At 39.6% G+C, this 25,431-nt stretch overlaps 3 protein-coding genes across 3 annotated transcripts in view; 2 read left to right on the top strand and 1 right to left on the bottom strand.

Annotated features, from left to right (window-relative positions):
• The window catches only part of nxn (nucleoredoxin), a 39,220-nt gene extending 21,170 nt beyond the window's left edge, over nt 1-18,050 (top strand). Inside the window, exons 2-8 of the mRNA XM_089014229.1 lie at nt 2,032-2,149; nt 8,500-8,633; nt 9,638-9,738; nt 10,260-10,366; nt 13,092-13,271; nt 14,504-14,628; nt 17,559-18,050. Of these exons, the coding sequence (XP_088870355.1) occupies nt 2,032-2,149; nt 8,500-8,633; nt 9,638-9,738; nt 10,260-10,366; nt 13,092-13,271; nt 14,504-14,628; nt 17,559-17,741 (948 nt within the window). The 3' untranslated portion in view covers nt 17,742-18,050. The remainder of the gene's footprint in view (nt 1-2,031; nt 2,150-8,499; nt 8,634-9,637; nt 9,739-10,259; nt 10,367-13,091; nt 13,272-14,503; nt 14,629-17,558) is intronic.
• A 325-nt stretch (nt 18,051-18,375) lies between these two features.
• Nucleotides 18,376-20,684, bottom strand: mrm3a (mitochondrial rRNA methyltransferase 3a). The gene is made up of 4 exons (XM_089014228.1): nt 20,291-20,684; nt 19,593-19,837; nt 19,109-19,270; nt 18,376-19,041 (listed from the first exon to the last, which is right to left on the bottom strand). The coding sequence occupies exons 1-4, from the start codon at nt 20,647-20,649 to the stop codon at nt 18,512-18,514; spliced, it is 1,296 nt and encodes a 431-aa protein (XP_088870354.1). The 5' UTR covers nt 20,650-20,684; the 3' UTR covers nt 18,376-18,511.
• Nucleotides 20,685-21,216: 532 nt separating this feature from the next.
• Nucleotides 21,217-25,395, top strand: glod4 (glyoxalase domain containing 4). The gene is made up of 9 exons (XM_089013613.1): nt 21,217-21,377; nt 21,471-21,520; nt 21,587-21,707; nt 21,798-21,942; nt 22,033-22,169; nt 22,704-22,790; nt 23,103-23,216; nt 24,037-24,123; nt 24,423-25,395. The coding sequence occupies exons 1-9, from the start codon at nt 21,294-21,296 to the stop codon at nt 24,486-24,488; spliced, it is 891 nt and encodes a 296-aa protein (XP_088869739.1). The 5' UTR covers nt 21,217-21,293; the 3' UTR covers nt 24,489-25,395.
• Nucleotides 25,396-25,431: the final 36 nt, after the last annotated feature.

The following is a 25,431-nucleotide window of genomic DNA, read 5'->3' as shown; positions in this document are numbered from 1 at the left end:
ACTTGAACCCATAATTTGAATCCCCGAACCTAACTGGAACTTTGAAGCCTCAACCCTGTCTTGTAACTTTTCTAACCCTAATTTGAAGTACACATTTGAAGCCCTAACTTAATTTGAAACTTCAAACCCCCATTCCAACCCCCAAACCAGGCTTCAAACAAAAGGATGTGGGCAGAGCCTTTGACTCTCCATGCAACATCCAACCCCAAATAACTCCAAAGGGCTCCAATCTACCCCCCCGATGTGCCCAATGGTCCACTTCAAATAGTTTCCACATTATTGTTTTTCCTCCGTCACCCTTTGCATGCACTTTGAGATCAAACCAAGGAACAAAAGGGCAGATAAGTGAAGAATGTACCCTCTGCCATTGTGACTGTTGATTCCCTGTCAAATCTCAATGCAGTGTGTTGCCACTCAGAGCTTTAGTACTCATTTATGCCTCCCTCATGTCCTTTTCTTCCTATTTTTTTAAACTCCATAAAAACTGTTCACCTTACAGAGGGAAAGTTTAAGGCCTCTATTCAAGCGAGTCGCTTTTGTGCAAGAAGGGGGAGACCTCGCCTCGCCTCCACCTCCATTTTATCCTCCACCCTCCCTCAGTACTGTGACATTCTAGCACCTGTTTCCCATCACAAAACCATTAATTTATCACTGAATTATTAAGCGGGGGAAGCGGGGCACACAATACGTCTGGCGCTCTTTTGACACCGAGGGGCACGGAATGGTTGCCTTGGCAACAAGAGAGGTGGTAAAGGTGGAGACACAGCGGGGGAAGAGAAGGCGGTAAGTCATTGTCGTGGAAAAATTGAATTCATCACCCTGATCTCTTCGCGATTTAAATGACAGGATCAATAAGACGTGGCAATAGCGGGGAAAGCCCCTCATGTGATAGTGCTTATATCAGGCGTGTCCTCACTTATTTTGCATGCAAGATACTTATTAAATCACCCAAAAAGGCAAAATGATCACATTTATTTATTTATTGAGAAATTTCTTAAAATCCTTTACATGAGGTTAAGTTACGTTTTATTTTTGGATTGGATTAGCCTTGTTTTGTCTCGCAGTGGAGAAATGTACATTTCACAGCAGCAAAACGATGAAAGTAAGAGGAAAGGAAAGAAGTAGAAAAACAAAATACAGGAACTGCTGAAAAGACAGACGCTCTCACAGCACCATCTTGAAGTAAAAAAAAACTAAATAACAATAATGTGACATAACACAAAACACACAGACAGTCATTCAATCTTAAGCACTTTCCGCACCCTCTTTGTTGCGTTTGTTGTATGAAGCAGTTCTAGATGAAAGAGGAGAGGATCAAAGCATCCTTTTCACCAGTGGATCAGGCATGTCATTGTGAAATGTGCACGTCTGCTACAAGTTAAATGTTGAAAGCAAACAAGCTGTAGCATCCATTGATGAAAAGAGATTATCTCACATCTCCTGTCCCATGTAAATCCGCTTCAATTCCAAGCCGCGGCAGTTCTACATACGCATCTGCACTCTACGCTGACGCTTGTTTCTTCTCATCGCGGGCTCCTCAAGCCATGCCTCCATACAGCCACAGACTGTCCAACCGCACCAACCTTTCCGCTGAACATAGAGTGGCTGTGAAAATGCTGCCCATTACTGGCACATTTGTTTTTCTCAGCGGCTGAGAAATCGACTTGTGCTGTCAGTTGTGCTACACACTCAAAAGTTGATCACGTACATAGACTTTTACAGCAGTAGACATTTTTTTGAAGTGATGTGACATTTTGTAGACGGTAAAATCTGTGTGACACTGTTTACCAAAGGATCACTGTGTTTTTTTTTTCCCTCTCAAAGCTTTCTTGCTTTGGCTCTAAGAAACCATGTTTTGGGGGAAGGAGTGGATCAATACAGCATGTGATTGTTCCCGCTTATCGTCTCCTCCAGAGACTGTCGCTGTGAGAGCTATCGTCTGCGCTCGCTGCCTCTTGTCCGAGTGGTTTGAGGCGTGAAAAATGCTGAGCTGTGTGTTTAAAAACGTTTCCCCTCTTGCTGTGTTTGTAGATGAAGCTGTGGAACAAGTACAAGGTGACTAGCATCCCGTCGCTCGTGTTTGTGGACGCATCCACGGGGAAGGTGGTGTGTCGGAACGGTCTGCTGGTGGTGAGGGATGATCCCAAAGGTGAGCCTTGGCGGCGGCGTCGACACTATGACACAATGACATGATGTGGCAATGAGGGAAGGAGACAAAATTAAAAGCTAACTGAAGATCTGCCCGTGGTTGTGCCGTGGTGTTGCTCACTTCATTCACACTGTAGTTCATTTTAAAGATTTTGGGTAACTCACTGCTGTCAGGCTATCAGTTTTCTCTGTGTGCTTTACTACTGTAAAATTTTCACACGTAAAGACCATCAAGGCTATTTTGTGATTAAGGGTTATGTAAATAACTTTGAATTGACTTGGTGTGTCTCTATTCCATGTATTTTTAACTCATTCACTGCCATTCCCGAATATACAGTGATACCTTAGCTTACGAACTTAATTGGTTCCCAGGGAATGTGTAAGGCGAAAAGTGTGTATCCCAAAAATTAATTTCTCATAGGAAACCATTAGAAGGAGAATAATCCGTTCCCATGTCCCCATAAAACAATTTTCTACTTTCTAATTTTCTAAACCTTAAAACTATACCTTATTTTATGTAGAATAAAAGCGATGTGGTATTATAATTGAAGAAATAAACTGTACTGTATGATAAAGTCGTTTTACTTACCTTTGTGATGGTCGTTGATGGCATTAAACTCTTGATGAGGAACGTAGCCTTCTTCTTTCTTTCTAATTATTCCTTGTTCCTCATCAATTGTGTTCTGTTTAGCTGGGTTCATGGCTTTTTGCATGAAGTGTACAGATGGCTTGTGGGGGTTATTTGTGTAGCCTGTTTGATGGGAATTTTAACCTTGCAGTCTACACTCTGCCTTTGAACTATCAAAGTTGACACGAGTCCAAATTTCACTGTTTTCTATCCATTTTGTCACTCTCTCTCTGTCGTCTGCCTGTCTCTTTAATGTTTAAACCACCTCCCGTCACTGCTGCATTCTTGACCAATCACGTGGCTTTAACTGAAGACTGGGGGCGGGGAATAGAGGACAAAAAAAATTTGGCTGCCATTTTCTTTTTGGGAGAATGGCTTCACTGTCTGTAACCCCCACCCCCTCACTGCTGCAATATTAACCAATCACGTGGCTTTAACCGACGACTGGGGGTGGGAAATAGAGGACCAAAACAAGCCGGCTGCCATTTTCTTGTTAGAACAGGCTTGTTCGCGAACGACAAATCACTCATTGTGGCAGCTCTGTGTGTATCCCGAAAAATAATTTTTATGCCAAAAATTCTTAGAACGTTCATAAACCGAAAAGTTCGTAAGCCAAGGTATTTGTAAACTGAGGTATCACTGTATTCAATAATCGAAAATATGACGTAGAGCGCCATTCACAAATTCGTTTGGGTTTTGGTTTTTGCCTCCCATGAGGGGGCAGCACTTGCCTTTTTACATCCGTCCCCACTTGCACCTCATATTACTCCAGACCAATATAACTTAGGAATTAACTCTTTTTTTCTGATGAAAGAAGAGAGTCTGCGGTTTCTTTCGCTGCATTGAATGTTTAGGTTGTCTAAAACTCAATATTCTGTGGGTCCTGGAATTTGAGTGAAAATGACAAAAACCCTGGCACTGGAGTGGACATGTTTTTGCATGTCTGGCAGTGAATGAGTTAATGGTACAGTGCCAGGGCTACTTTTTTAACAATGTTGTGCTGTTAGGCTGTGTTTTTTTATAAATGAATTTATTTGTTTGTCTATTTGTTTATTTACTTATTAGTAGTCAGTGACATTGTCACTCTGTACTCCTTTTTCAGGATTCTGTGACACACCACTAATTCTTTCATTTCTCTCTGTGATTATTTTTTTTTGTATTTTGCTTGCTTTTTTTCAAGTTATCGCTCTGTGCTTCTTAAAGGACAACCGACGCCTCTGGACAAGTTGTGTCCATAATTTGTAAAATCGCTTCAAATGACTTCTACTGAGCGTATTTTACAAAGATTCCACCGCATGTAGCTATATTTTACGTTTTAAGACTCGCTCTGAATATTCCGAAAGTCTTGTTTTTGAGTTGGTGATGAGTCCTGACGTCACGTCACGGAAGGAATGCCCCTGACCGAGAAAGGACACACTGTCGCAGTCCTTTCATCACGTCAATGCATTTTGCGGTACTTTGTTTGGTCTGAAAACTTTGTGTTGATGGCGAAATTAGAAGGAAAACACATAAATAACGCGATGGTGAATCCTTGTGTGTTGTGACAAAATTTTTGAGCCATTTTTCCAGGGAGCTTTGTCGCCATCTTCTGCCTTTTTTGGGTGTGACATCCCCCCCCCCTACCCCCGATGCCTCAAAATGACACGGAATAAATTATTGAATCGATTGCAAACATGTATGCTTTCCTCTTCAGAACTATTTAACTCATATTCATAACTGGATGAGTAACAATAAAGCATGTTCTCCGAATCTGAAGCCATTGTTTTGATTCTCAAGCAAGGCAAGCCGTCTTGGCGTGACACCACGAACAAGGGGGCGGGACCTTCTGAAACTGGCCACTTCCAGTTTCAATTTTTTGTAGTTTCAGCACACTAAGTCATTTTTATTGGTGTTTTGCATTTGACTAAAAATATCATCCTGCGTGTTTTGGGTATTTTAGATGCTATAAAACGTTTTTCTGATGTCAGTTAGGAAACAAAAAAATGGTGTCGGTTGTCCTTTAAGGGTTTTGTGTAGCACACTGAGGTCTGCTATGTCACTTATCTCATTTTAAGCTTCTTTTGTGTAGCTGATTTTTGCTCTGCTGGCACACGGCTGCTGATTTTCTGGACTTGTGTTGTATGTTGTCTCATGTTGCTGTTGGGCTTTGTCATATATGTGCTTTGTTGTCAAGATTTATTTATTTCGTTAGTTTTCGTCGAACACTCGTATTTTAAATCTTTCTTGACACTTAATGTTTCCTTGTGCCATTCGGTGCTTCTTTTTCAGTGCAGGAAATAGGGTGGCACTCTGCTTTTATGAAGCACACACTCTTTTTTGGGGGGGATTTTTTTTTAGCACACAGTGGTTGCATGTTGTCACTTTTCTCACCATGTCCCTCGTTTCCGGCTTCTGTTTAGTCCACTTCTGTCAGACTCATACAGTATTCAGATTAATGCAACATTTACATTCCTTTCCTTGCCATTGCAACAAAACTGTTGTACTAAAAAGCGATTAGTCATGTGAGAGAATTGCATGCTTAAGGCGACATTGTGGAGAACCAGAGTGGATTTCTTTTCTTTGTGACAGCTTTTATGGTCTGGCAAATGAAAGCCAGAACATCCTGCGGTTCTCATTGCATGATTCATTAACTGTGCCTGCAAACGAATTGGCGATGGAGAAGACATAAATCTCCCGTAGCAGAACAACAACATACATTTACACTCGTTCTACTTATTATGTGTGCATTTTTATTTTTTCTAGTTTTTTGGCTTCACCGGATTTTTGTTCACATTTATTGCCAATTTTGTGTACTTAATTCAGAACGGTTGACTTCAAAGAACATACTGAGTCGACATGACAATGAACAAATAATTAAAAATGAATAATAATCATAATAATACATTTAATTTATAAGCGCCTTTCAAAACCCTCAAGGACACATTTTATATATATATATATATATATATATATATATATATATATATATATATATATATATATATATATATATATATATACAGTAAAGTCTCGTTATATCGATATTCAAGGGAGTCCGAAAAAATATCGATATAACCGAGACTATCGATATATCCGACCCTGTTTGCATGTAATTTTCTCCGTGCGTGCATAGAAATAGTATCGATATAACCGGGACTATCGATATATCCGATATCAATATAACGAGACTTTACTGTATATATATATATATATATATATATATATATATATATATATATATATATATATATATATATATATATATATATACATACACAAAATACTGTATTTACAGTATATGGTGCAAAGTGGGGAAATAAATGTGAAAGTGACACTTTACACAAGCAGGCATAATTGGATAATGATATCTGAGTGAAGCAGTACGTGGCTCATTTTTGCTTTCACTGTTTCTCATGATCGGTGTAAAAGCAGCTGGTGAGTTTGTGAGAAAATACAAAATATCTCACCTTTCTAGCAAGGTGTGAAAAACAAGAAATGTAGGGTTTTGCTTCTTGGTGTTTCCCAGTAATTGTTTGCCATCACAAGGCAGCTAAAGTGTAGTTAGTGTGACTGTAGCCGGCGACTTTGTCAGAAATCCTTGGACACTGCATTCTTTGTACGTATACTATTGCTCCTCATTAAGAGGAATAAACTCAGAAGACAGCTCTTGGCATTTCGCCGTGCACGATGTATGTTTATCATCATGAGTTTATTATAAGTCAGCATGTGACAGCAGCTGCCATGTTAGCCAAAGTGGGTGTATCACGGCGAGCCTTCTCCGCGTGGATAAAAAGGCTGACTGGAGTGCCTGCAGCCAGTGTGAAAGATGGAGAGTGTGCGAGTGGCCTTTTTAGCCTCAGGACCACAATGAGCGGCTGTTGCGCTGTAGACGTGTCATTCCTGCCTAATGAAGCCCCTTGCATAAAGCCTCCATTATGGAGCGGCTGTACGGGCCGTTATTTAGGATTACCCCCGCTGCCCGCCCTCCCTGTATAACTCCACTTTCTGCTCCATGGGCCGAACAATGAAGGCACCATGAAAAGGAAGCGAAAGTGTGAACCAACAATGGAAGGAAGTAGAGGATGAACTGCATCATATCTTTGTTTACATGCGAGTAGCACTCTCAAAGGTACTTTCATTAGATGAAGCTAAATGAAATTTGTAAGGCACAAACAAGTCTTTAGAAGACATGCATGAAAGTATATGTACTAGAAAAATTGACAACACGAAATGTAGATTCAGTTTTAAGCACTGTGTCATGGCAGTTTAAACAATTCAGCATAGTCATGTTTTGTTTGTTTTTTGTTTTGTTCAGGTTTTTTTTTTTTTTTCAATTCAACCCTTCAGGCTATTTTGACTTTGGTATAATTTGGTATGTGTGTTTATCACTACTAAACCCACAAAAAAAGTCACCTGACGCGATGCCTAGGAAAAATGAAAGCACAAACATAAAACCAATACTCATTCCATTCGTCAAATTATTTCACATATTAGGCCATGGAAGCTAGTTTTAATCAGCAACATGAAATTTTAAGTTAAAAAACAAACAAACCAGGAATTCAACCATGTTGGTTTGAAACTTGAAAGATTTTGCCAGATGGCTAACACATTTGTGCAATATTTACCAGATAGATGGATGCTGAATTTGTTGCCAATAATGCCTTGTTTGTAGTGAATGCTCTGAAAGCCTGTGATTTTGGCGTGAAGTGACTTATCCTGTGACTGTGCAGTGTCCTTGGGACTTTTGAAAGGCGCTTATAAATGCAATATATTATTATAATTAAAGGTATCATCCAAATGGCAGACATGCATTAACTCGGCTAGAGTTCCTATTTTATCATTGTTGTGATTATTTGTGGCGTCAAGCAAATCCGTTGAAAACATTCTTTGACGCTTATGAAACACATCTGTTATATTCATCAACTGAAAATTGTCCTTGATCGTTTTAAAAACACTGTCAGTTCTGTCCTCACAGCTTCGAAAAACAAAATCCATGTCAAGTTCATCCGGAACTCTAAACATAATATGTGGTGGCTTCTTCAAAGTCAAGAAATAGTTTTTTTGGTGGAAGCATGTTAATTAAATTAATCCTCAAAGACTCCATTATATTTGTATTTCGTCATCTTCCAGACATCCAAATAACTTCAAAAGGATTTCATACACTGTGCGAAATTGCAAAATGCAAAAGACAGAAGGAAATTCAAAATACTTCCCCAAAATGTCTCTAACTCGACATTTCTCCTTATTATTTGGAATGACTTCACCACAGTTCTGATGATTGGTCGAGCTCTCTGTCTATGTGCAGTTGTTTTCATTGATGCTCTTGAAATCGAAAAGGCTCCAAAAATACTTCTAATACTTCTTATATTAACATTTCTTTCCAGGTTTAAATTTTAAAATGCTCTGATGGATTTTCACCAAACTATATTTACATTTTAAAATTCCAAGTGTGCTCTTGTAACATTGTGATATCTTTGCAATTTTAAATGTAAAAGCCGTATGTCAAATTTGTATTCAACATTTTACACTGTAAAAATAAAAATAAAAAATTAGACTACGCTCTTGCTATTCTGTGCTGAAAACAAAATCCAATGAAATCAGCATTTAATCAACTTCAATTTTGCAGTAGATATATATATATAGTCTTTTGTCATTCAAACTTTAGCAGCGGGCTCCAAATGACCCTCAAGGCCCTTTATTTAGACAACACCTGCCTTATATTGTTCCCTCTCTCCTCTTCATAGGCCTGGAGTTCCCCTGGGGGCCCAAACCGTTTGCGGAGGTAGTCGAGGGGCCACTGCTCAGGAGCAACAGGCAGTCGACAGACAGCGCTTCCTTGGAGGGCCACCATGTGGGGGTCTACTTTTCGGCGCACTGGGTGAGGCTCTTTGATTGACGCTCACCTCAGAGGCGGCGAGTAACATTTATGTGAAGATATTCGCCGCAGTTGACCTTTAGCTCTTTTTTCAACTTTTTTCATATTGTTTCACTGTCCATTAAGGTTGGAAAAAAGTCACAATACTTTTTTGACAGAGGAGAAGTATGCATACACATGTCCGAATTTGCGGATGAAAAGTGAGACGTGCAAAAAATAAATACTGTACGCAAAAAAGGAAACATGAAAATGTTACTAAAGTATAGCAGTCATGGATTTTTTTATGTACGTACTTTCATCCCATCACTGGCGTAAACGCTGGCCCCCGCTGGCCCTGAAGCTGCCAGAAACAGAAAGCTTCTATTGAAGGGTTGACTGCACCAAACCACAATTACGCATGACACAGAGATGGACCAGAAAGAGGATTGTTTTGCTCCACAATAACGCCCAGCACCAAGTTATGTGGATTGCAAGGGTAAGAAAACGAGCCTGTCGTAAGCCGTAATGCGCCCCCAAGCGGTGAAAAACGTCATCGCGCTTAACAGCGACAAATCTTTTTTTTTTACACAATTATGACTAAAATCTTTTTTTTTTTTTTTTTTTTTTTTTTCACAAATAAACGATACGATTTTCACAATTACACATAGTTTATTGAAAAAATGTACAACTTTGGTGTGAAATATTTTCATCTATTTATTACATCCATTTTCTCCTGCCTATTCACTTCCAACCACCACTTCTTCTAAGGGAAAACCCGGACACCCTGTGAAGACAACTCATTTCGCCCGCTTATATTTCCTGTTTTTCCTAAATATAAAAACAATTAACGTCTCAATTGATTACAACATTTTTCTTGGATAAATATAGTGTAAATACTACCAGGGAAGAAAGGCTACATCCTCATGGTATAAAATGTATTATTATTATTATTATTATTATTATTATAAATGACCACTTTGTCACAGGAACAATAAAGTCTATTTATTATCTCTTTTGTTGTCTTTCAGTGTCCACCGTGCCGCAGTTTGACACGAGTGTTGGTGGAGTCGTATCGCACGGTCAAAGAGTCGGGTCAAAAGTTTGAGATTGTTTTTGTCAGCGCTGACAGGTAAGCTACCATGAGACAGTTTCCTGTATGACGTCTATTTATTAACTCATTCACTGCCATTCCCGAATTTGTTTTTTTTTGTTTTGTTTTTTTGCGGGCGGGGGTGCCGATAAAGCGCTGGTCAGACCTCTGACAATGTTTTCACCTTCAACAAGGGGGCAATATTTGCTTTTTGTTCCATGTTAGCGCTTTGTTACAGCTTCAGCTGTTGTTAAAGCGCCATATAAATTAATATATATGTACAGTATTCAATTGTATTTTGTACAGCCGACCCCATTTAAAGCTCAGATAACTCCAGACCCATATAATTTAGGAATTTACTCTCTTTTTCTGATGAAAGAAGAGACTCTAAGGTTTCTTACGCTGAATAGAACGTTTATGTAGTCCTGAAACTCAATATTCTGTGTGCCCTGCAATTTGAGTGACAATGACAAAAACCGTGGCAAGTGGACGCATTTTATCACGTCGTCTGGCAGTGAATGAGTTAAGAGGCACACATGTCTAATTTATCCTTCTTGTAGGTCTGAGGAGTCTTTTCAGCAGTACTTCAGCGAGATGCCCTGGTTAGCGGTACCATATTCAGACGAAGCTCGACGCTCGCGACTCAACAGGCTGTATGGGATTCAAGGTAACAAGGTGCTCCTCTCATACTGCATTCAGGTGCACGATACAGAAACACAGTGGAATCTTGGCGCACAAATGTGCTGTGTGCAGTTTACAAAATGGCCACCGGCTTTCGAAGGAAAGGAACCATATGTTTGCTTGGAGCTGTTTATTGCCATTCCCAGTTAATATTTACTATCAAAGTAAACATAAAACTGAGATCTGTTCATTGTGTATTTAACCGAACCACTGAACGACAAGACAAACTTACATAAGTGTTTGAGCTTAATGCTAACCCTTAAAGGACAACCGACGCCTCCGACAAGTTGTGTCCATAATTTGTAAAATCACTTCAAATGACTTCTACTGAGCGTATTTTCCAAAGATTCCACACATATAGCTATAGTTTACGTTTTAAGAGTCTCGCTGAATGTTCCGGAAGTCTTATTTTTGAGTTCGTGACGATTCCTGACGTCACGGAGGGAATGCCCCCTGAGCGAGAAAGCGACACACAATGCATTTTGCGGTAATTTGTTTGGTCTGAAAACTGTGTTGATCAGTGTTGATGGCGAAATTAGAAGGAAAACATAAATGACGCGATGGTGAATAGTTGTGTGTTGCACCAAGACAACTATTTGATATTTGCTGACACAAATTCCCAGGAGACAAATCTTTAATCGATTGCAAATATTTATGCTTTCCTCTTCAGAACTATTTGAATCATATTCATAACTGGATGCGTAACAAGAAAGCATCTTCTCCGAATCGGAAGCCATTGTTTTGATTCTCCAGCAAGGCAAGACGTCTTGGCGTGACATCACGAACAAGGGGGCAGGATCTTCTGAAAATCCACAATTCGCAGCTCAATTTGTTGCAGTTTTAGCACACTTTAAGTAATTTTTATTGATGTTTTTCATTTGACTAAAAATATCAGCCCATGTGTTTTGGGTATTTTAGATGCTATAAAACGTTTTTCTGATGACAGTTAGGAAAAAAAAATGGTGTCGGTTGTCCTTTAATGCGAAGCGTCATTGCTGATGTCCAAACTACGGCTCGGGGGCCATCCGCGGCCCGCCATCCATTTTATGTGGCCCCTGACAGATGAAAAAAAATACATGTTACACAATTTTGAAAAGGGGTTAAAGGTGTGCTGATTTAGAAAGTAGGGTGTTGAAAAAAAGGGGAGCCACTACACATTCTGCGCCCATTCATTAAAATGTCACAATCGCTCTCATGCAATGTTTAAAAATGGTCATAAATATATAAATATATATATATATATATATATATATATATATATATATATATATATATATATATATATATATATATATATATATATATATATAATGTGCTTTTTATACTGTATTTTATACTTTGCAAAACGTCTAGTTCAGGGGTGTCCAAAGTCGGTCCTCGAGGGCCGCCGTCCTGCCTGTTTTCCAGCTCTCCCAGGAGCAACACACCTGATTCAAATGATCAGCTCATCAGCCAGCTCTGAAGCAGCATCAAAATGGTCCTGATGATTTGAATCAGGTGCGTTGCTCCTGGGAGAACTGGAAAACAGGCAGGACGGCGGCCCTCGAGGACCGACTTTGGACACCCCTGGTCTAGTTCTTTTTATGACTTTTTTTGTGCAGTTGTACATTTCAATCTCCTGACATTTCTGAATAACTTTTGACCCCCCCCCCCCCCCCCAATCCTCCATCCCTTTCAATTTTGCTGCTGTAGATTGCATATTTCCCCGCTGTGGGACTATTAAAAGCTTTCTGATTCTGATTATAATCTTACTGCAGTTTTTGCAGTCTTGTTTTTTGGTCCTGAATGTGGAAATGAGATTCGGCCACCGTTCAGTGCAGGGGTGGATTTAGTCTAGTTAGATACAGTCAGAAAATTTGCATCCCTAACAGCTTTTTTTTCTTCCTTAGAAGCTCTTTTCACAGTTATTATTTTTCCTGAATAGCTTAACTGCTGTCGAATATGCACTTATATTTCCTAAATTGTCAGAATTGCATCTCTCGTTGCAGCTTGGAATTTTTACGAGTTCCTGAGTTTGCCTTGTCATCCAGTTTACGCTTATATGTTCCCCACACCTCTTCTTCATTCCCTGACTCAAATAAGTGAAGCTAACGGGGTTACGAGGTTTTTCCTCCAAAGCATGTGAGGAATGCAGAGATGTCAACCTACCCCCACCCCGACCGCTCCCACCTGCTTTACCTACTCTAGCCTGCCTTGAGTCCACATAACCGGATGAGATTTTCATTTGATGAACGGTGACACTTGCCCCACTTTTTTTTTTTTTTTTTTTACGCTATGTCTTATTTCTTTTTGACTGCGGACTAGTCGGAGGTACTAAAACGAGCACCCCCAAGTCATCTAGGATAGGCTCCAATCACCCGTGATCCTACTGTGGGGATAAGCAGGGTGGAAATGGTCGGATCAAAAATACACATGACCTTTGCCTTCTTCTGTGACATAAAATCAACATTGCAAAAATCATGCTGTATAAATACCGTAAATATGGATTATGTTGTATTATTGTATTAGTACTGGAGTTTGGTGTCTCAATTTTAACTCATTTGCCCCCAAAAAATATGAAATAATTATGACAAAAAATAAACATGGTAAAACCGCCATGTTGCTTTTGTTTTAATTTTAAACCTCTAAAACATTGTTTTATGAATGGGATTACAATATGGTATCAAGACAATCATCCATTTCCCATTCTATTATATTTTATCCCTATTCAGGTATTCCCACCCTGATTCTGTTGGACACCGAAGGTCATGTGATCACGCGACAGGGCCGCGTAGAGGTGCTGAATGACCCGGAATGCCAACTTTTCCCGTGGCACCCGCGCCCAGTACTGGAACTCAGCGAGGCTAACGCTGCGCAGCTCCACGAAGGACCCTGTCTCGTCCTCTTTGTGGGTGAGTCGGCGGCCATTGTCGATATTGATTGAAATATCTCACCGTATGTTGTCCCCATCCTGTCAAGTATGCACATTTCCAATTTGGGAGGAGTCCGACTCGATATCTGGGACAATTAACCCTGTGAAGGACCCTCAAAAATGGCCGCTTCAAATCAAATGGCTTCTTTACCGCAATGTTTATTTTGTTATTTTATTGCGGACTTGGCTTTCTCAGACTTTTGATGATAACTCATGATATATCGTTAATACCAAATTTCACACTAGTAAGGGAAATTGGTTTGGTGGGGGCTGAAATTCAAACAAAGAGCAAAGTTATTAGTTTCATGGGATGGGATTTGAAAATAATGAGTCTGTCAAAATTTTGTGTCTGGTTGAAATGGCCACTTCATAGTACTGTGAGACCTCAACTTACAAACTTTTTGTCTTACAAACGTCAAATTTGTGAAAATTAAACCTTATAATAAGCACTAGTTTCATAATACACAACCACCACGGCTGGCGGAGTGATCTTCGGCGGAAGCACACGACCGAACAGCCATCAATGACCATCAAAAAGGTAAATAAAAGGTAAGGTAAATAAAACTTTATTTTACAGCACAGTTTATTTCTTTAATTACAGTCGTCATGTAATGCGCCTCTCTTTCCAAACAGCAATTCCCTTTGACCTTCGACCTCCAACGCCATTCCATCAAGCCATAAATGACCATCACAAATGTAAATAAAGTGACTTTATGCTACAATGCAGTGTATTTCTTTCATTACAATACAATAGCACATTTATGATACATAGAATAAGGTATGTTGTGTGTAGTTTTAAGACTTATTTAGTTGAAAAGTATATTTTATGGAAACCCGGGAACGGATTATTCCCATTTTAATGGTTTCCTATGGGATTTTTTTTTTTAGATACACACTTTTAGCCTTACACACTCTGTCTGGGAACCAATTAAGTTCGTAAGTTGAGGTCTCACTGTACAATGCGTCAAGAATTTTGAAAATCAAGTGGTACATTCTGGAGAAGTTTCATTGTTCGTGGGTACATTGAGACACTCCCGGGCATAGCTTCTTTGGATTTCTTTTCCGTACACCCATGATTGACATGTCTTCCAAATTTTTGAAGGACCAAGAGTTTTTCACAGTAACCGACTAAATTCGACACCCTCCTGATGTGTGTTGAGGTCACAAACCGTATAGCAAAACATGACACGTACCATCTGTTGTTCTCTTCAGACGCCGAGGATGAAGGCGAACTGGAGCCGGCCAAGGAACTGATCCGACCAATCGCTGAGAAGCTAATGACTAAGTACAAAGCTAAGGAGGAGGAGACGCCGCTGCTCTTCTTTGTGGCCGGAGAGGTGAGGAAAAGAAAACATCACTTCCATCATGGGGTGAATATCATTTAGCGCACATGTGCAAAGATCAAGATGGGGCTGAAGGAGATTTGAGTAGTGGGAATTATTCTGTAGCTTCCAGTTTGTATTTCACGCAACAAACTGAGAGGGGGGGGCATACATTTTCTGTCTGCAGCCCACCATGATATTGGCCTAAAAATCTTGTGAATACACTCGAAACACGAATCCCTCGAAAGCCAAAGATATTTTACATTCACAAAGCCTTTGGTTTTAATTTCCTGTCTTTTACCTTTGTCGCCGATGAAATCAGTTTCATTTTCACATCCTGATTGCGCTCACATCTCACTTCCTGTCTCAGGACACACGTACATACCCACTCAATCAGTGGCATGCAAGTTGCTAGGCTTCCTGCAGCTACCAAAAAAAAACATCAACAACAAAACATTTTTTTTTTGCTTCAACTCAGTGGACAAATGTGCTGTCATTGTATTAGTACTGGAGTTTGGTGTCTCAATTTTAACTCATTTGCCCCCAAAAAATATGAAATAATTATGACAAAAAATAAACATGGTAAAACCGCCATGTTGCTTTTGTTTTAATTTTAAACCTCTAAAACATTGTTTTATGAATGGGATTACAATATGGTATCAAGACAATCATCCATTTCCCATTCTATTATATTTTATCCCTATTCAGGTATTCCCACCCTGATTCTGTTGGACACCGAAGGTCATGTGATCACGCGACAGGGCCGCGTAGAGGTGCTGAATGACCCGGAATGCCAACTTTTCCCGTGGCACCCGCGCCCAGTACTGGAACTCAGCGAGGCTAACGCTGCGCAGCTCCACGAAGGACCCTGTCTCGTCCTCTTTGTGGGTGAGTCGGCGGCCATTGTCGATATTGATTGAAATATCTCACCGTATGTTGTCCCCATCCTGTCAAGTATGCACATTTCCAATTTGGGAGGAGTCCGACTCGATATCTGGGACAATTAACCCTGTGAAGGACCCTCAAAAATGGCCGCTTCAAATCAAATGGCTTCTTTACCGCAATGTTTATTTTGTTATTTTATTGCGGACTTGGCTTTCTCAGACTTTTGATGATAACTCATGATATATCGTTAATACCAAATTTCACACTAGTAAGGGAAATTGGTTTGGTGGGGGCTGAAATTCAAACAAAGAGCAAAGTTATTAGTTTCATGGGATGGGATTTGAAAATAATGAGTCTGTCAAAATTTTGTGTCTGGTTGAAATGGCCACTTCATAGTACTGTGAGACCTCAACTTACAAACTTTTTGTCTTACAAACGTCAAATTTGTGAAAATTAAACCTTATAATAAGCACTAGTTTCATAATACACAACCACCACGGCTGGCGGAGTGATCTTCGGCGGAAGCACACGACCGAACAGCCATCAATGACCATCAAAAAGGTAAATAAAAGGTAAGGTAAATAAAACTTTATTTTACAGCACAGTTTATTTCTTTAATTACAGTCGTCATGTAATGCGCCTCTCTTTCCAAACAGCAATTCCCTTTGACCTTCGACCTCCAACGCCATTCCATCAAGCCATAAATGACCATCACAAATGTAAATAAAGTGACTTTATGCTACAATGCAGTGTATTTCTTTCATTACAATACAATAGCACATTTATGATACATAGAATAAGGTATGTTGTGTGTAGTTTTAAGACTTATTTAGTTGAAAAGTATATTTTATGGAAACCCGGGAACGGATTATTCCCATTTTAATGGTTTCCTATGGGATTTTTTTTTTTAGATACACACTTTTAGCCTTACACACTCTGTCTGGGAACCAATTAAGTTCGTAAGTTGAGGTCTCACTGTACAATGCGTCAAGAATTTTGAAAATCAAGTGGTACATTCTGGAGAAGTTTCATTGTTCGTGGGTACATTGAGACACTCCCGGGCATAGCTTCTTTGGATTTCTTTTCCGTACACCCATGATTGACATGTCTTCCAAATTTTTGAAGGACCAAGAGTTTTTCACAGTAACCGACTAAATTCGACACCCTCCTGATGTGTGTTGAGGTCACAAACCGTATAGCAAAACATGACACGTACCATCTGTTGTTCTCTTCAGACGCCGAGGATGAAGGCGAACTGGAGCCGGCCAAGGAACTGATCCGACCAATCGCTGAGAAGCTAATGACTAAGTACAAAGCTAAGGAGGAGGAGACGCCGCTGCTCTTCTTTGTGGCCGGAGAGGTGAGGAAAAGAAAACATCACTTCCATCATGGGGTGAATATCATTTAGCGCACATGTGCAAAGATCAAGATGGGGCTGAAGGAGATTTGAGTAGTGGGAATTATTCTGTAGCTTCCAGTTTGTATTTCACGCAACAAACTGAGAGGGGGGGGCATACATTTTCTGTCTGCAGCCCACCATGATATTGGCCTAAAAATCTTGTGAATACACTCGAAACACGAATCCCTCGAAAGCCAAAGATATTTTACATTCACAAAGCCTTTGGTTTTAATTTCCTGTCTTTTACCTTTGTCGCCGATGAAATCAGTTTCATTTTCACATCCTGATTGCGCTCACATCTCACTTCCTGTCTCAGGACACACGTACATACCCACTCAATCAGTGGCATGCAAGTTGCTAGGCTTCCTGCAGCTACCAAAAAAAAACATCAACAACAAAACATTTTTTTTTTGCTTCAACTCAGTGGACAAATGTGCTGTCCCCTGTGCTCATTAGAAAGCCTAGCAATGTTAATCATTCTGCAAAGAGGATAAAGAATATATGCCCAGTAAGTTGTAATACTGTATTATCTGGCGCCATGATTTATGTTCAAATACTTCCTGGTTACAGGGTTCTAACGGTAGGACACCATACTAATATTGGAGTGAGATGAAGAGCAAATATACAACAGACCCCTTAATCGTCTTCATTTTCACCACAGGACGACATGAGCGACTCATTGCGTGACTACACAAATCTGCCTGAGGCAGCGCCGCTACTCACCATCCTCGACATGTCGGCACGAGCCAAATACGTGCGCGACGTCGAAGAGATCACGCCGGACGTGGTGGAGCAGTTTGTTGGCGACTTCCTGGCAGATGAGCTCAAACCTGAGCCCATCTGAAACAAGAGGTCTAAATACAGACAAGAACGGGACTCTACAATCGTCATTAATGCACTCCTGCAGTCATCATTCACTTTTTACTATTTTACCTTTTTTTTTTTTACTCTCCATCTCCTGTGGTGCCTTGCATTGACTCTATCACCCCTTACAGTTAATATATATTAAGATTATTTTGTTTTTTTTTCACATATGGCATTATTAAAATAGCATTTCTGGATTCTAGCGAAGCCCAGCGGACCTACTTGTCACATGTTTTTCACGCCTAGACCATCGAACTTTAAAAACAAAGAAGAGAAGAAGAAAAAAAGAATAAATTGAATGCAGAATTTTGTCTGCGGCTATTGAAGGTTGCATTTATTATGACACATTTCAAGAGGTATTATGAGGCTTACAATGCACATTTCTGACAGCTAGTCTTTTGTTATTTTACATTGGGTTATTATATTTGGTTGTTATGAAAAACATGTGAGAGGATTGATTACAGTCATCATGATGTGATGTGACTTTTTTTCCTAATTATTCAACCTTTTAGTGAGGATAAATCGGATCAGAATGATGAATGTACATTATGCATTCTGAATCCGTCTTTGAACGGAGGAAAACTTCACCTATGTCCTGTGTGTGTGAAATGGATTCGAACACGGTTCGAAAGCTCAATAGATGGCATTTTGGTATTTTAAAGCAAAAATAATGACTCAAGTGGTTGAGAAAAGAGACATTTATTATGGAAGTTGAGTGCACAGCACAATGTCTTAACATTATGGAATATGTCATCCAGTATTGGTAGTCCACTTCCTTCCAGAGTTTTGCATAGCTGTCAACAGTTGCTTCCTGCCCTCAAACAACAGGATGCTGGCCGCCATGGCCGAGTTCAAGCTGTCCATGTGGGGAACCATGGGAATGAACAGCCTGAGTCCCGATCTCTTTTCTGCCAGTTCCAGCGCCTCCACGCTAAGCCCGTGTGTCTCTCCGCCGACCACCAAGGCAACTGGACTCCGCGCCCAGTCATCATGGTAAGGCGCAGTGTCCACCTTCGGCAGAGAGAACTCGTCTTCGTCGGATTCGGATTCCTCGAAGTGGACGTCACGGTGAGCACGTGTTGTGCTGATCCAGCCAAAATCGCTTGGTTTGTGAGAGGAGTTGACTTCCTGGTTTTGTTGGCTGTCAGCCACATGAACGGCAACATGCTTGGGGAGATGATCCTCCACCTCCTCCCACTTCAGGTTAGAATGAATGGGAAGGTGGAAGTGGGCACCCATGGCCGCTCGCAGAACTTTGGGCTCCCATATGTCAACGCAGCCTGGAGATAGCGGGAAACTGTTATTTCAAAGATCGGTTAAAACGGTTAAAAATACCTTGACAATCACCTTTAGTGAGCAGGACTTGTTGACAGCCGGCGGCGGCAGCGCATCTCAGCATGGTGCCTACGTTGCCAGGGTCTCTGATATTGTCGCATATGAGTGACAGAGGCACAGAGTCTTTGCTGGGAGAAAAGCTCAGTCGAGATGCATCAGGACGAGAAAATATACCTGCACACACAAACAAAACAAAATAAGACAGAACATTACTAAAGCCACATTGGGAAAAAAACAATTTCTTATTGTTTCTAGTTACTTTTTATAGAATAGATTCATAAAATGGAGATGTGATATGGGAATAGTCATATTTTGAGTGTGGGGAAAAATACTATTGGAACCTAATATAAAATTCTTTTGGAATTGTTAAAACTCATTCACAATTAAAGCAACATTTCTTTTTCACAATTACTGTACTTTTTTTTCTCTACTATATTTTTGTAGAACTTTTTTTTTTCCTGAACCCTGTCATATTTACCATAAAAGTCACTCTCACCTATTACTCCTTGCGGAGCCACCATGTCAGACCACAATTTAATGTCTTCAAACTTGACTTTGAAGAGTGTTGCCCTCTTTAGCTTGTCCAAAGGAAGTTCCCGTAAGCGCTCAAGGGTGCTGAAGAAGATGGATTGAGGGACAGCGCCCGCGTTTAAAGCGTCGCATAACAATCGACGACCCTCCAGCAGGACCTTGCCTTGCCGCTCCCGAAATGTTCGGGAACGGGCCACGCTCACCAACCTCCTGCAATGCAAATGACATGACTCTGGTCTCAACAGCTCTATAAAGCATTTGTGTGCTTTTATTTGAATTGTATATTTTAATAATTCAGACTGCCTCAATTACAGATATTAGAAATATTAGAAAATGGACATTAGTGATAGACCAGCTTTTGAGGAAATTGATTTTTAACTTAAAAATAAATTTGATCAATTGAACTCTTCAGAAATATAAAAATCTAACTTAGTTTTTACATCATTTTACATCAATAGCTTTTCCTTAGTCATAGAACAATAATATATACATCACTTGAAAGCTATTTAAATGTACATTAATATGGTATTAGAAAGTGCGTGCTGAATTATTATTGAAATTTTTTTGTCACATCCTTACATTTTTTATATTGTTAACCATTTATAAGAAAATAAAATCACATCAATCTAAGGGAGGCAGCGTGGGTGTGCAAACAACACTCACGCCAGGCTCTTATCCCCAGGTGAAGCCCTTTCGAAGCGAACTCCGTCAAGTTGATCACGTTTACCATCCACGTGAGTCCTTTTAGACGATGGTATCTCGACATTGGTGCTCTTCACAACACCTCTGTCTCCAGGGTACTGTTCTGCTTTCACTGGATCGTTTACCACCTTTCTCTCCCCCGAATTTGGCGGTTTGACCGTTTTGTCTCCTCTATTTTGTTCATTTTCTGGAAATATCACCTTTACCGGCCTCCTTCTTAGTCCGCGCAGGTGTCGTTTAGTTTCCACGCTGAAGATATTCCCCCGTGGAGCGAAAACAGCTCTTTCCAAGGAGAAGAGGCAGCTCATGTAGGCCGCCATGTTTCCTGGTCTTCTTCCCTTTTCCAATGTAACCACTGCCAGCCTATAGCGCCATCTGAAGTCTGGCGACAGTTTTACGTACTACTCCACATCATTGTGTGTGCGGTTTAATATGTGGTTACCACTTAATTCAGCTAATACAGTTTCTAAAACGTATGTAATATCACAATTAAACGACCCCTGTCTTTTTTCTATTTTACTGCGCCCTCTACCTGTTTTGTATGAATAAATAAAGTATTGAGAACATGTCGTTTTAACTGCAATGAGCCTACCGGTCACTTTACTGTATTAAAAAACATACTTTGTCGTGTTTTCTGAAAGTTGTGCCCATTAATAGTGATCTCGTGCTATTTTTCCATTGTTCCTATTATTTTACTATACAACGGTTTGATTCGATCAAACGTGAACTATTATCATCTGGTATCACTAAGAAAATACAGGTCTTGGATGTTAGAATAAATCCTTAAAACTGGAAATTATGATATGACAATCATAATTATGACGTACAGTTTGCCGTATTGTTGGCGTTTTTCTTGCAGCTAATAGATGGCAGAGAAACCGATCAACGCGGAAGTTCTGTCTCATTCACGTGACACGGATAATCATAATAAAAAAGAACCAACGACAGTCTTTTTAAGAAGAACATGAAACGAGCGCTGCATTTTGTTTTTAAAGTTGGCGACCGAGCCAAAACGGCAACATTTTACCGAGATGTTTTGGGGATGAAGGTGAGTTTCTCTCCTGCTGTTTATCATGGCCAGTCAATGGTGATAATGGACGATTATCACCACTAATTAAGTGTCCTCAAATGTGAATTGCAGGTTTTGCGTCACGAGGAGTTTGTCGAAGGCTGCAAGGCAACATGCAATGGGTGAGTTACACTCTTTTAATGTTGTGCACATTCTAAAGTTTTAAAATGAAACTCTCCACGACACAGTCCATACGATGGCAAATGGAGCAAGACTATGGTTGGTTTTGGTCCAGAGGACAATCATTTTGTTGCTGAACTGACCTACAATTATGGGGTGGCTGAATATCAACTTGGAAATGATTTTTTGGTAGGTTTGAAGACATCTTTGGTGTTAACGGGCTAAAGTGACTGTGGAGTCAAGATGTATTGTTATTACCACCTGCATTTTGTGTTGGAGGGTCTTACCATTCAGTCAAGCCAGGCCGTCAGCAATGCCAAACGTTTGGGCTGGCCCCTCACTCAAGTGGGGGACAGCTTTTACCTGACACAGGCTCCTGGAGGGTATTCCTTCTACCTGGTCGACAAAGAACAGCCCTCCACAGGCGAGTGTCATTGGGTTTCTTTTGTGTCAGGGAGCTTTTTCTTCTTTTTCTTTACATTGTTACGTTACAGTGACGATTTATTTACTCCAGACCCTGTCCTGAAGGTTTGCCTTGGAGTATCAGATCTCCCAAAATCCACTCAATACTGGTCAAAATTGTTGGGAATGACGGTTATTGAAAAGGATGATATCAAGAAAACAGTGCTCCTGGGATTTGGAGACACACAGGTAAGGTAGTATATTTTTTTCTAGAATAAAGTTTTTAAAGACATAAGGTTGTAGCAGATTAAAGTAATATTTTTCAAAGGAATAAACATAATATTACACTTATATATTAATGTTTTGAGAATACATCATATTCCGGAAACAACAGCTGTGCTACATACTATGTATGAGAAGCCAAATTCTATCAAGGATATACCAGTCATTTTGTTTGAATCTAACTAAAATAATGATGGCATTTTGATAGGTGACGGAAACTTACTTTCAACATAAGATTTTTTTCCCAAGATGGCGGCGCGTGAACACGCAGCGGCTCCCCTCTCCCGGCAAATTGGCGTTTTCATGTTTGTTTGTGAAAGTAATTATAAGTGCCTTGCATGCTGGGTCCGAGAGGACAGTAATTTCATCTGTGCTGTATGTCATGCATATTAGCATATTTGACAATAAAGCTGACTTTGACTTTTTTTTCTCTAAATTGTAAATTTAATCTCTAAAGACTCCAAATTCAATTGTCATCCATATATGTTTCCGTGTATACAGTGCAAACTGGAGCTACGCGACATCAATGGGACTGTAAACCATGGAACAGCATTTGGAAGGATTGCCTTTTCATGCCCTCGAGATCAAGTAAAACATATTTTTTTTTAATTGGTATTATTCATTATCTGAGTGACTTATGAATTAAAGTGTAATTGTTGCATAATAGTCATTTCAGTGGACAGGTATTCAAAACCTTTTCTCATCTATACGCATGAGACTTGTTCATAACGGTTAATCACTTGTCCACAATAGTGACTTAAGCACAGCACCACTTTGCCATCAAGACTTAAGCAGCTTTTAATTAACTGTTGTTCACTATCATGAGGTTCAACGTTCATAATAATATAACCAATAATAATATTATTCAGTGCTGTATTAATTTGACGCCAATTGCCATAGCTTCCTGACCTGCAGGCCTTGATGAAAAAGGAGAATCAGAAAATCCTCACACCCCTCGTGAGCTTGGATACCCCAGGAAAAGCCACTGTGGAGGTGGTGATTCTAGCTGACCCAGTAAGTACATTAGAAAAAAAAAACATAAAATTGACACAAAAAAATCTATTCAGCGGTAACTTCATTTACCACGACTCATAAGCTTGTTGGTTATTGAAAAATTATTTATTTGTTTCGGTTTTCTTTTGCTTTTTTTGTTTATGAATTTATTTAAGGAGGGTATATTTTGGCAAATTTCATTCATAGTCTGCCAGGCAAAGCAGTACAAATGGAGTACTTGTGCCTTACAACAACGCAAAGACATTAAAATACATTTTAAGATGCATGCATTTGTTTGTGAAGGGACTGTTTCACATCCAGTGGTGTGTGTATAAATTGCTTGCGCTGCATGGAAACGTTTAATAATTTATTTCCCAGTTGCATAACCTGTGGTACCAAGATTACAACAAACGTGTCACCTTGAGTGCTTTATTAAAGCTCAGATGACTGATGAAAAGAAAGTAATACTGTTGTAGTGGGTCTGAATATTATTCATGTTCAGGATTTTGTTTTACTATTTCAATTTCAAAACCCTGTTAATGGAACTTAATCCAAAGTACGACCATTTATTTGTGGTATGTTACAGTAATGTACAGTATAGTATGTATAACTGACTTTTTTTTCTTTATTTGGAATACTATTTTAATTTTACTTATTTATTTTCAAGGCAAGATATTTGTTTTTGTTGTGTTCAATACCAAATACAGTAATTAAATGTTCAAATTGAGGAAATTAAATAAAATGATTTTCATTGAACTATCTGTTGTCACATTCTACTTTGGATAATAATGAACATGTCAGATGTTTTATATATCTTGAGTTATTTTTTCCTCCCTTTCAGGATGGTCATGAAATTTGCTTTGTAGGCGATGAAGCTTTTCGACAGCTTTCCATGGTAGACCCCAAAGGAAATGAGCTTCTTGATAAGGTCGGTTATTCTACTGCATTTTATTTGTCAGTTTTCGGATAAAACTATCAAAATGATGTAAACGTATTGGAGTGACCACAGAGACCTAACGCTTCGAACCATTTCAGCACTAACAAGGGAAGTTTGCCACAATAACTCCTGAGAGAAAAACCCTTGTGAAAATATTGTAATTGAATGACACTAAAATATTTATCACACTGTTTTGACCTGTATTTCAACATCTATTTTTGCCCAGAATGAAGGGCTTTAATAAATGTGGAAAAAAAATACATATCAGTCTTCTTTTACTTGTTTTTCAGGGAATGGCTGATGACAAAAGCAACGAGTGGTTTGCCAAGCACAACAGACAGAAAGCGGCTGCATGAATTGAACGACGCAGTCTTGAAAAAGTCAACTTTCACAGCACTTTGATGCCAAGTGTGAACATGACGTCCCCACACTTTCAATTGTACAGCACATAAGAATAACAAGTCTTCATTTTCATGTCATGCTATTCTATGAAATTAAAACGCCAACAATTTTCTGCAAAAGTGAAGAATGAGGGTCTAACATATCACATACATTGCGAAGAGTTTGGAATATACAGTACTGTACTTATTGTATTGTAGAAATCAACAAATACAATACGTCGTCTTCTTTTCTTTTTGGCTTTTCCCTTCAAGGGGCCGCCACAGCGAATCAGTGTCCTCCATCTTCAGAGGTTTGATTCACGTTTGTTTTGGCCAAGCTTTTACATCGGATGCCCTTCCTGACACAACCCTCTGTATTTATCCGGGCTTGGGACTGGCACAAGAAGACACTGGCTTATGTCCCCTTGTGTACAGAACAAGCAACTCTATGAACTTAATAAAGATGAAAATTTCACAAATACAATACATAATACATCCTAATTTATATTGCTCTTTTGCAACAGGTGCAGCTGTTACAAAGCACTTTACAAAACAGTGAACATAAAGTAAAATAATAAACACAACAATACATCATATTTTGACATTGATTTGTAATAATAGAAACCAAGGAGAGCAAGAAAAAACATCCAAATAAATTAAAAAACTGAGTTTCAGAAAGGACTGCTGATGCGAGAATCCCCCTTCCAGGGTGACGACACTGGAAAATATACCAATTTATGATGGCGCAGCGAGAGTGGCTGCCTTTACAGCAGGTCCCGTATTTTGTTTTTCTACTTCTTCCGTTCCTTTTCTACAACATTCATCTCTTTGCTGCTGTGAAATGTAAATTTATCCCCAGCGAGACTAATAAAGGCTAATCCAATCTAATCATCAAACCAACCTTAACTTTTACGTTTTT

The sequence above is a fragment of the Hippocampus bargibanti genome, linkage group LG14 (assembly GCF_051943395.1).
Source record: "Hippocampus bargibanti isolate YZ-2025 linkage group LG14, ASM5194339v1, whole genome shotgun sequence".
Taxonomy (NCBI): Eukaryota; Metazoa; Chordata; class Actinopteri; order Syngnathiformes; family Syngnathidae; genus Hippocampus; species Hippocampus bargibanti.
Note: the sequence above shows the minus strand (reverse complement) of the source record. Positions and strands in the feature narration are given on the sequence as shown.

Bases quoted from the DNA above. Each gene is read 5' to 3' on its own strand.
- mrm3a (XM_089014228.1), bottom strand. From the start codon at position 20,649: ATGGCGGCCTACATGAGCTGCCTCTTCTCCTTGGAAAGAGCTGTTTTC. The intron at 19,271-19,592 runs GTGAGAGTGACT...TTGTGTGTGCAG, and splicing joins GGCTCCGCAAGGAGTAATAG to GTATATTTTCTCGTCCTGAT. The intron at 19,042-19,108 runs GTGATTGTCAAG...CGCTATCTCCAG, and splicing joins ACAAGTCCTGCTCACTAAAG to GCTGCGTTGACATATGGGAG.
- glod4 (XM_089013613.1), top strand. From the start codon at position 21,294: ATGAAACGAGCGCTGCATTTTGTTTTTAAAGTTGGCGACCGAGCCAAA. The intron at 21,378-21,470 runs GTGAGTTTCTCT...TGTGAATTGCAG, and splicing joins GAGATGTTTTGGGGATGAAG to GTTTTGCGTCACGAGGAGTT. The intron at 23,217-24,036 runs GTAAGTACATTA...CCTCCCTTTCAG, and splicing joins TGGTGATTCTAGCTGACCCA to GATGGTCATGAAATTTGCTT.